The sequence below is a fragment of the Artemia sp. Qi Xiang Cuo genome, chromosome 5 (assembly GCF_049724085.1).
Source record: "Artemia sp. Qi Xiang Cuo chromosome 5, ASM4972408v1, whole genome shotgun sequence".
NCBI lineage: Eukaryota > Metazoa > Arthropoda > Branchiopoda > Anostraca > Artemiidae > Artemia > Artemia sp. Qi Xiang Cuo.
The window spans coordinates 83,014,581-83,026,842 of NC_142798.1; the positions used below are offsets into that span (position 1 = coordinate 83,014,581).

At 38.6% G+C, this 12,262-nt stretch overlaps 1 protein-coding gene across 1 annotated transcript in view; it reads left to right on the forward strand.

Annotated features, from left to right (window-relative positions):
• beta-PheRS (phenylalanine--tRNA ligase beta subunit) overlaps window positions 1-12,262 on the forward strand; it is a 110,885-nt gene that overhangs the window by 12,339 nt on the left and 86,284 nt on the right. Inside the window, exon 2 of the mRNA XM_089089045.1 lies at window positions 190-245. Within this exon, the coding sequence (XP_088945171.1) occupies window positions 190-245 (56 nt within the window). The remainder of the gene's footprint in view (window positions 1-189; window positions 246-12,262) is intronic.

Genomic DNA, 12,262 nt, shown 5'->3' on the forward strand with positions numbered 1-12,262 from the left:
TGCTAGTGTATCAAGCATATCTGTACTTTCAAGTATCTATACTTATACCAATATGAGGAGTTGTCTAAATTTAGTGTCTATAAAATCCATATTTTGTCAGCCTGTGTTCTTTCTCTATCTCCACTATAGCTGTGAACAGGTCTAAAATGGCTGTAAATAAACCATATGCTGAAATTGTTATTTTTCTAGGTGTTGAAGATTTTGACGAGCTATGTTTTAAATTTGGAATTGAGCTGGAGAAGGCAGTAAGTTCTTTGTTTTTTAATAAGTACCTTGCACAGTTGTCGTTCTTGCATATGCATGGTGTATATAGTACTGCTGCCCCAAGTGATTTATTACTAGTAGGGTCTTTCTTTATAGTCTCAACTATGGCCTGCCACCCACCATCTCAGATTCTGAAAAAACTTGAAAAAAAAAATGTCATTTTTTCTGTTGCATACCAGTTTTAGCTTGTGTGTTACAGCCAAACAAAAAATAAGGGAATTTAGATTTTTGTTGTATCTTTAGATTTTGTTGTATTAGATCTTTGGAAGAAAAATGCTAAACTCATGGTCCATCTTGTTCATGGATCATTCTTGATTAATACACAAGGGATTCTTTAATACAAGTACGTTCAGAGAAATTTCCACTTCTGTTCTAGAGCTATTATAGTAAAATGTATAATTCAAAGCTTTTTTCTTCTATTGTTTACTTCAAGTTTTTTAGTAAGGGCTAATTCAGGTTAAGGGCTAGCCAGGAAGCCGTCCTGGCTAAGTGGACGTGCGCCGGGTTGAGAATTCTTTGTCCAAGGGGCAAGGGTTCGATCCCTGGCGTGGCCAGTTATTTGGTTTGGGACGTGGGTCAGTGGTGTGACTTTTTAAGCTCAGCCAGAGTCGACCCAGCTCTACATGGGTACCTGGAGAAATCTGGGAAAGGTAAGCAGGAAGAGTGTGTGAAAGCACAGGATGGCTGGCCCCCAGCCCCCGTTGCACTTCCTGGCTGAAGGGCCACGAAACGGAGATCAGCACCGCCGGTTTGGACCTTAAGGGTCTAGTGCCGTCACACTTACTTTATTACCTACTAATTCAGGTTAAGGTTCATTTATTTTCTAATCATATATACATAACATGCTAATTATACCAATATCTTGCAGAGATACAAGCTCGTTTTCCACAGATAAAACAACTAAAGTAACAAATAACGAAACCTATAAACGATTAATCAAAATAAGAAGAAAGAAAAACAAATAGACATAATATTAATTACTCATCAAACCACAGGCGACATCCCACCCAATGGTAAAAAAAAAGAAATTCAATTTTTTCAACCAGCAATGGGACAGCAAGAGGAAAATGAAGATCCGAGAAAAAGACCCAAAATAAAAAAACATCAAATTAATAATAAGAATAAATATAAAAGTACAATAACTAATAACTATCCAAAAGGAAGGAATTCAACTTGTTTTTTGAAGTTCCTAAACAAATCAAAAGCAGACTCATATTGGTTCCATGAAGCAACCACACTATTTATTAGAGAAAAATGGGACCTCTCTGAAATTATCAATGGCTAGCGTAGTTTGCGTGTATTGCGAGTTAGGTACAAAGATGGCACTGCAATTGGGAACAGATCAAAAGAAAAGAAATAGCTATGTAGTTTCAGCAGATTGTGCTTAACTTTGATTAATAACCAATGAAAAGTAACTGCTAGTTCAACAGGAAAAATATTCTGTAAAGAATATAAACACTTTGTGGAGGACTTGTTTGGAAGAGGTGCTGGCGAAGGAAGAAAGCCTTTTAAAACACGAAGCACCTTATTTTGTGGGGATCTGAAAGTATTTAAGTAAATAAGTGGACAGTAATTTAGGTAAGAATGAACAAGCACAAAATAAATACAACGCATAGGTTCCAGAGGCAAAATGAATTTCATATGGTGCATAATACCTATATTCATTCCAAGTTTCAATCTTAGACTATTAATATCTTCCAACTTAAATTCGAGTCAACCAGTATACCTAGGTAATAAAAAGTTGTACTTGACACAGAAGACTTAATCACCTTAAGACCTGGAAGGGCTCGTGATGTACTCGAATATACTATAAATTTAGTTTTTGATGTATTTAAAGCTAGCCTATTTCTGGTAAACCATATTACTAGTCTATCAAATGCAAGAATTAAATTATGTTTTACACTATCCTCAGCAACTCCAAAAACAGTACAGGCTGTGTCATTAGCGAATAGTGTGTTCAGCCCCATGTCTGCAATTGAATTACTAATATCATTAACATAAATTAAAAACAACAGAGGGCCTAGAATTGACACTTGAGGTATGCCAAAATTATTTGACTGATTTGAAGACAATGGTTTAACATTGCCCCCGTCAATACACTGAACTCTATCTTTTGAATATGACATTATTAACACATTAGCCTGACCTCGTATGCCACAATTTGACAATTTTTCATATATTGCTTATCAAACGTATCAAACGTATACGTTTGATTATAGTATCAAACGCTTTCCGTATGTCCACAAATATAGTAGCTGGGATTTCATCCTTATCCAAGGCATCATGTATAAACTGGATTACTGCCAATATAGTATGTTCTGTGGAATGGCCTTTGCGAAACCCGAATTGGGACTTACTCTCGTTCAGACACCACATAGCAAGTGTCGAGACGAAACTTTCAAGGGACCTTGGAATCTTGAGAAAACTCAGTCACCATTTCCCTAAAAAAATACTGATCCTGATTTACAATGCAGTTATCAAGCCTCACATTCAATATTGCTCTACAGTTTGGCAATCTAATTTCAAGACACATTTACAGAGACTAAACTCACTTCACAGCAAAGCACTTCAAATTTTAGGCCCAGCACCGAACCGACTGTCAATGGCATCACTTAACAGACTATCTTGCACCGTTTTTTTGTTTTAAATATTTTTCAGGAACACTCCCATCACCATTTAAAGGCTTATTCACACTAGCATCACAAATCCATAGTTTGAATACAAGGTCTTCATCAGACATTTATATACCCCCGACACCGACAGCTCGGTTGGAATTTTCTCCTAGAATTGCGTATGCTAGAGTGAAGTGCAATTCAGCAAGAGCTGAAGTCATATAGATCTCTAGGCTTCTTCAAAAAGAATGTTAAAAAATATCTAAAAGATTAAAAATTTATTTACTAGATTTGTTTTATTATTATTATGTTTAGGAATTTTGTTGATATTATTATTATTTATTGTATTTTACTTTGATACTTCAAGGGGTGTGAGCGGAGGAAAAGTTGTGTTAAATTTATTGGTATTTGATGGCGGTTCGGGGTGGAAATTGGAGAGGACAGGAGGTCATGCTGTATTTAGAGTGTGCAATTATTACGGGCCCAAACGTGCATCAATGCACAAGGAACTGAGTTAAGTGTATTTTTATATATTTTTTTTTTGAATTAAAACGTATTGAACTTGAACTTGTTCAGTAATCTTTCCAAATCAGATAAGATAGATATAGATCAATAGTTAGATGGGCCAATAACAACAACCCCCGTACGAAGTACAATGGAACGGGTGGACTTCATGCTAGAAGGAAAGACACCATTCTTGAAAGAAATATTAATAGTATGCACATGAAAATTAACTATTCAAGGCAAAATCAATTTAAGTAAATTTGGAGAAGATCCTCAGTTCCTTCTGATTGTCCATTTTTGAGTTGATGAGGTACCATCATCAATTCAGCAGATAACACTGGGGGGAGGAATATGAATCGGTGAGTTGGTGGGTGGGGGGGGGGAGTAAACTTTTGAAGTCAGTAGAATTGGGTGCTAAATTCCGGAATGCTTCTTCTGACATCTTTTCACCTAAGTTGGCGAAGTGAGTGTTGGGCATGTTAGCAACGTTAATTTTTTCTTTAACAGCTGTATTACCATCCGGAACCATCATCTCATCCGGAAGAGAATTCATCTTTTTCTTGCCGATACAATCATTTATTAATGACCACACCTTCTTAGGAGATTCATGCGCATAATTGAATGTCTTCGAATAGAACTGCTATCTAGCAGACCTTATAGCTTTAGCCAGGCAATTCTCGTAAGCTTTAAAAGAAGCTTGATTCATCTAATCTAGATTAGACAAATATTTTTTAAATAGCAGGTTCTTTAATTGGCTTGACCTTAGTAGTCCTCGGCTTGTTGGGTCTATTGTAACGTCTTAAACGGTTGAAGACATGGGACAAGCCAGATTGAGTGCTTTGATGAATTCTTGAACAAAATAATGTAAAGCTTGATTTGTATCCTCACAGTGTAAGCCTGATGAGGAGTCAATTGTAAGCTGCAGTTCATTTATTTGCTAAACAAATGTAGTATCTAGTCTTCTAGTAGTCTTGATTGGAGTTGCTACTTGCCGACACTTATGAATCTTCATCAGACACATAAAGTTGTCTGATGTGTCATCAACAGTGTCAATTACATGAGTCAAACTCATTATTAAGAAAAATATTGTCAATAATCGTTGTTACCGATCTTAACACTTGAATAGGAATCCAGCGAACTGGGAGAAGGCGCAGCAAGAGACAAGCTGTCGAGAAATCAAAAGCCGAAGGTGAATAATATTTGGATGAAAGAGCATGACTAGTATTATTAATATCAATATTAAAACCCCCACTGAACATAATCTTCCGAATCCGCTCAATTGCGACAGAAGACAATATATCAGACTTACTTATAAAATGTTGCACTAAAGAACTAGGTGACCTATAGAACAAGCAACACAAAACCTTATCACTCCCAAAATCAAGCTCAACAACAAGGAATTCAAACACTATTTCTTCATGCATAGAATCAAAATTTGAAACAATACAAAGAATAGCACTATGAATAAAAAACAAGGCCTCTCGATCTAGCATTCCTAGTCTTAGAAATAAAATAATAACCATCAATATTTGCTAAGTGACTAGTTGACTCATCTAAAAAAGTTGCACAAACACCTAATATATCCACTCGGTGGTAAGGAAGGAATGAAGATAAATTGTTCAAACTATTAATCAGTCCACAATAACTTAAGCGTACCTGCCTTATTATACCAGGCTAAACATTGTCATTAATCTCACTAGGGGGTAAATACTTGTTGACTGGGAGGGACTTAATAGAAAAAGCATAATCAATATCTGAAAAACCACAATCAGCCGACATTTTTAATAAATCTAATGGGTCTCTTTTAAAACCTTCCAACCAACTCGATTGCTCGATGTCCCATCACTAGTTGAATCAACTGTTATCACTTGGACCTACCAAGCCGTCTGATGGGATTCTGCAGTAAGGCGGGGATGTACCATTAACCAAACCTGTATATGGAAGAGAAAAGCACGACTCGTGAAATGTCAGATCTTCTGAAAAGAATAAACTATGCAAAAACAGAACCTGATTTTTAGGCCTATGGAGAATACAAAATAAAGATGGTGAAAGTAAAAAGAAACACAAAGAAAAAGAACACAGTAAAACAAACCAAATGAAAATAAAGAGTAAACAAAAACAAAAGAACAATACGAAGCGGATTAGACATAAATCTCTTCAATGAAGAAATATCTTTTAACATATATAAAGAAATAAACTAATTTCTTTCTTGCCACCAAGAAAAATAAAGAAAAAAATTTATTAAATTAGAACTGAAATACTGAAAAAAACAAATAAGAAAAAGAAACACAAAATCACAAATAGACTAAAAACAAGTGAACGTATGCGTTTTAGGTGGTTATCAGCTTGCTCACGCTTGTAAACACGGCCGCGATCAGTCCACACGTTCTTTACACAATATCAGTTTCTTGCACCTTCAAGAATCGATTTTTTTTTTTGCTTTTGTAATATCACTTAACAACAAAGAATCAAGTAAATGCTCCTGTTCATAATCATCCAGCTTTTCATCCGTAGTAGCTATCTGAAGCTCTAATGTCTCAATCTGGCTTTTCAGAGTGGAAAACAATTTTTCAATTTTCTCAAATTTTCCGCTGTATTCCAGCGTGATCAAATCATATATTTCCGAAACAATCAACTCAGAGTTCGTAGCGGCTAGTTGCGCTGAGCCTTCTGCGCTTCTGACGGCATCCACAGATTCTCTATATCTGTAACTAGGCAAGCTGTAAGCTTTGTTACTTCATCTTGTGCTAAAATAAGCTGATTTCGGATTGGAGACGTTTCTGTTGAAGCTATAACCGTTGGATCAGCTCCAAGGCATTTTGCATCTTTCTTTTTCAAAAACTGACGGTAAATGTCAGGAGAAGATTCGCTCTCACGGAAAGCATGATTAACGCCATTAGCTGTTCTTTTTTTTTTCGAAGCTTCTGAATAATTGTCATTATACGAAAGAAGATTCGTTTTAACACATTTTTAGAGTCATGGGATCTATATCAAAATGCAATGAATTTCGGCATATACTCTTCTTGGCTAGTAATGCTAACCGTCCGAATTGGCCAAAGAGGATATCCCTTGAACTGTACTAACGCCAAACCCCCCTTTTGAAAGGAGGGGGGCCCGGTGGAACGTGGGAGCTTGTTAATTTTTCACACCGTATCCCACATCCCAGACTGCTGCTACTTAAATTATCCAAATCAAATTTATCCGTATTCAAAAGTCACAGTTACTGTTATGATGTCAGTAGCTAGTTAACAAACAGTGCACAGAGAGATGTTCATTCAACAAGGAACGAAATGCTGCTAAAACTATTGAAGAATACAGAAAGATAAATGTAGTTTCACCTTTACATATTTATGCCAATAGGGCTGCCACAAAGCCCCTATATTCGAGCAAAGGTCCCTGCGGTGTAAATTTAATGTAGGCCACTTTTTTCTAAAATCTATCAGTGACATTTTTTCTACTTAGTTTTGTTTCAATTTCAGATTTTTGTTTCAATTTCAGATTTTTGAAGTTTATTTTTTGCTTGTCTAAGACCAAAAATATTATTTTAGCTTACTATGCCACTGCCTGTACAAAGCAGAAAGACTTTATCCCAACCTAGTAAAGAGCAAAGCACAGCCCATTGTCGTGTAGCATGGGTGTGCGGATGTTAATTTAAGGTGTGAGGATGTTTTAATTAAACAAAAATATTGTTTTGCATGCAGCTTTTTGAAAGGGCATATAAGCGATGTCATAGGCAGCACTGCTCTATAGTAGCTAGAAATATTCTTGAAACTTTTAAAGGAGCTAATTCGATTTAAAGTTGAAAGTTCTAGGGCTGTTCTAGAGCTGTACAAATGTGGTTCAATCCCACTTTCTAGGGCTATAATTAGAGAAAGTATGTGATGGCTAGAAAACGTGTTGCGGTTGAAGGATTGCCAAAGATCCTTGTTTTGCCAACCATCTAGGACCAAACGAGGTTCTTGTCAGTTATTTAGAAAACACCAAGAATTTGGATCTGCAAGATCAGACAATAACCGGTCTGTATTCGGAGACAATTAGCTTAGGCTCAAGGAAAAAACTACGTTCTAGTTATGTTTTAATTAAATATTTAATATATAGAGTTTGTATTTTGGTTAGGTTACATTTTGCATGCACCGCAGTTAAATTTAACCCCAACCCCCGTAATATGCAAATATATTGCCCAAATTATATATGTCCTATCTATCCCCCAAGCGTCTCACTTGTTTCAACCCGTATACGTGTAAATTGAATCAACTTAGGAGTTGATTCTGAATAATGGACAAGTATTCCAAACAAAAACCAGGTTATCAGCCAATGGGGTTGACGGGTGTCATAGGGAAATATTGAAGGGAAATAAGAACTTCTTAGGAGGGTTTTAAAAGGGAAGCTATCAATAGATTGAGATGGAGAAGGAGCGTGTGTGGCTGTGTTGGCCTTAAGCAACCTGAAGCTGCAGTAAGTTGGTAGTAGTAGCAGTAATGCTAGTTGTATACATTCCTTAATAATAAAAGAGGAACATAATATTTTCAGTTGTGTTTATTGTATTAATCACACAAAGACTTAATGCCACAAACTACTTTTCCGTTTACTAGTATGAATTTAGTCATATTATTCACTCATATGAAACTTTTCACATTAAACACTCACTAATATGATTGGTTGTTTTTAGTTCACAAACTAGTGCATTGTTTGTATGATTCCAAAGCTCAGGTTATATCTAGGTCTATCCTACGGCCATGTATCTGGACTTCCCTTTATGTATGTTTCGTCAAAATAAGACAGTAGCTCTGTGCAGTCATCGTGATTCTGAAACTGCCCACATAACAACTCAAATGTGATTATTATGTCATCAGTTGGAACGAATGCCATAGCACACAAAGTTTTCACAAGCATGTTAAAGTGGACATCCATTTCATATTCATTTTTTAAACCTATAGCACAAACTTTTCTTTGTATACTCTGGCTAAAATGGAAAAAGCATCCAGATATTTGAGAGCTTGGAAACCCTTGCTTAAATGTATTAATTGCTGCTGCCTCAAAGTCCAGCAATATTTTGCTCGGATTGATTAGAGGAGCTAAAATATTCAACCATCCTTTTGTAGGTTTCTTTTGTCTTGTTAGTTAGAAGGAAATATAGACAAGGGGGGCAAGCATCTCCTACTTTTCCATGTATAGTGTAAAGTTATAAGAATGCACGTAGGACGCATTTAAAGGTTCCGTCACAGTGTGTTAATTCCGATCTTTCAAGAAGTTTCGCCAAATTGTTGCTTCCCAGAACCAAAATTATTTTGTAATCATTTTCTATTGAGTCAATGAAAACTAAATCCCTATATTCTTGGAGAATATAGACCACGGCCCTTTGGGCTTTTGTGTCAATAAATTCTATTCTATTCTTGGGGAATAGAAAAAGTGCACGACTGTGGCTCTCTTTGCTCAAATGTTTTGTTCCGCCTCTCCCTGCGAATAGTTGATTCAATTGAGCTTTTTGGTAGTCTGGACATTACATCTTCATTTAAATTTCTCAAGTGTACACCTAGGACATTTCTAGTAGAAATACTCGTTGCTAGAACCTGATTCCTTTGTATGTTTAATGGATCACCAGAATGTAAGTGGTCACGCGGTTGCGTCACAATTTGTTCATTTCTTGTTGTTATAGTAGCTGAAAATTTGTATTTAACATACTTTCGACATCTCCATGAGATGGAGTCATTCTTAGTTTCTATGGAAAATGTACTCATGTCCATTCAAGGTTAGAACATTTCCGCCACGTTGAGATTTAGTTATAACAAATTCAGACATCAGAATGACACCGACACAACAAAATGCCTTTACATAACTTCAAAAGTCAAACTGAAAGAGCTTTGGGAACCGGTTGTAATTGTAAAATTGATGCGTTTATTTGCCCCTTGGCACATCCTTACCCACGTCCTAATTGAAAAGTTCATCTAGGAACTTTTCAATGGAATGATGCAGACTGTCTGCTGACCATGTGCCTCTGGATATGGGGTTTCCCCTAACTAAACACTCCGATCAGGGTGGCCGCAACCTCTTCTGGTGGGTCGAGCCCACCCCAGGAATCTTAGTATCTAGGTTTAACCTGGCGCTAATCAGATTCCAGGCCTTGGTTCGGTTGGGCTAGCAACCCTCCACCTGAAATAAATTGCTACGAAAAGTGACAAAAAAGCCTCGGATCCGGACTTCCTTTTAAGATCTCGACCATTGCGCCTCAACGGACATGCTGACCACGTCAGAAAGACTGACAGATTAAATCTTCTGGACCAAAGGGGGCTTCAGATAGCCACCTGGAATGTTTTGACTCTCAATGCATCCGCATCAAAGAACCTACTGTCCGTAGAGCTCCATGAGGATAAAGTGGCGATTGCTGGTCTCACAGAAATCCGTCTTATCGAAAGCGGAGAAGAGGAAATAGACAACTATCACTCGTTGCTCTGGTCTGGAGGGAGCACGAGAAGGAATGGTGTGGGCCTTGCGCTAAATAGTCTCGCAAGAAAAGCATTACTCTTGCATGAAGCCATATCAGACAGACTAATGAAGACCCACTTTGGACACAAACACGGTAAAATGACTATTGTCGTATGCTATGCCCCGACCAACGATTCTGACAACACAATCATGGAAGAGTTTCAAGGAAGAGTTCTACTCTGCTCTGACCAGGTGTCTCACGGCAGTTTCTCCCCACGATATAACTACTTCTTGGTGACTTTAACGCAACAGTGCGTGATGATACGGGTGTTTGGCGTGGCACAATTTGCCCTGTTTCTCCCGACCCACTTAACAACAATGGCCTTCGCCTACTTGAACTATGCCGATCCCATGACCTAGTCATCGCACACACTTACTTTCAACGCAAAACCGTCCACCAGTACATGTGGTATAGTATTGACAGTTGCACAAAGAAGATGATTGACTACGTCATCATGTCTAAACGCTGGACATCATCGCTGAAGAACTGCAGAACTTACAGATCAGCTGAGCTTGTGAACGCAGACCGCAGGCTCGTTTGTGCTGAAGTCCATCTCCGCCTTCAAGCACAATGATCAGAAAGAAGGCCAGCTACTGCAGATATTGGGAAACTCCAGGAGCCAAATACTTGCTTGGAGTTTAGTATTGAGGTATCAAATCGCTTCGAGCTCCTTGGCACACTTAGCAGCAGTGAAGATGCCTGGAAGTATTTTAAATCGCAAACAAGCGAAGCAGCACAATTGGTGCTTGGTAAGAGAGGTTTTGCAAAGAAATCTTGGCTAAAAAATGAAACGCTGGAGGTTATAGAGCAAAGACGGAGGGCAAGACTCATTGGGGACATGATCACTTATCGGAGGTTAAATGGTCTGCGAAACCGTGTCATTCACCGGGACCAAACTCAGTTTGTTACAAGGAAAGCTGATGAAATTGAATTAACAGCAAAAAAGAAAGATGTAAGTAGCATCTCCGAGATCTTACGGAAGATAAAACTCCTACATTGGGACATGTCCTATCCCTACATGGGACACTTGTCTCTGATGAGGGCAATTGTCTTGAGAGGTGGAAGGACCACTTTTGCTCGCTCTTAGATAATACTAGCTCGTCTGTCTCTCCAAATAATAGTTTCAGCCAATCTAATAGTCAAAGGCCTGAAGCAGATGTTCCTTTCAGCCCCTCAGAAATCGGAAACGCAGTTAAAAGGCTCAAGAATAACAAAACTGCTGGTATCTGTTAAGCTCTGAACTGCTGACATATGCTGGTCCTATAATGCTCCTGTTTCTCCACGCTCTATTCTCCACAATTTGGCAAACTGAGATAATTCCTGAAGATTGGCGGAAAGGTGTCATCTTCCCCTTATGGAAAAGGAAAGGTTCTAGAAAGAACTGTTCAAATTACCGTGGAATGCTGTCAATTGTCAACACTGCCAACAATTGTCAACAATGTCAACACTGCTGTCAATTCTAGGAAACGTTTCTCAATGTTCCTGCTGGATTGTTGTCGGAATATAATCCGTGGGATTCGGCGACCTGAACAAGCTGCTTTTATGTCGGACCGTACCACCATCGAGCAGATTTTCACGATTAGGCATATAATAGTAAAAGTCACGGAGTTCCGCCAGAAGGCTTTTTTTTGCCTTCGTTGACTTCCGTGCTGCGTTCAACTCAGTGGGCCGAGAGGTACATTGGAAAATTTTAGCATCGACTGGCCTCCCCGAGAAATACTGCAGACTCTTCAAAGCTTTACACCATGACACAGAGAGCTGTGTTCAAGTCAATGGCTGACGCAGCCCATTCTTCCGAATCACGACAGGGGTGCCTCAAGGATGTGCAGTGGCCCCAGAGCTCTTCAATGTCATCATAGACAACGTTATGACAATGACGACTTCACGTCTCAAGTTTGGAGATCGCGTCATCTCGGATGCTGATTTTGCTGACGACCTGGCCATCCTAGCGGACTCCATGGATCAGTTGATGGAAGCATTTCAAATCTTACGAGAAGAGGCCGCAATTTTGGGACTTCAGATAAACTGGAACAAAACGAAAATTAAGTCCATAGACCCAACTTCTCCTGCTGTCATTTTTCCAGTCAGTCTGGATGCAACAACTAGCATAGAAGTTGTCCAAAATTTTACCTACCTGGGATCCACGATTTCTTCAGACGGCTCCCTTCTCCCCGAGCCGTAAGTAAGGCTATCCAAGGCGTCTTCTGCCATGGGCAGGTTGAGCCGTCACCTTTGGCGAAAACTGAATATCAGTCGTTCAACCAAACTTCGAATTTTCAGCGCCCTCGTTCGTTCTGTAATGCTTTATGGAGCTGAGGCTTGGCAAGCATCAGCCGCAACCCTAATGGCTATCGATAGGTTCCAGTCGAACAGTCTGAGAAGGATAGAGGGTCTACGG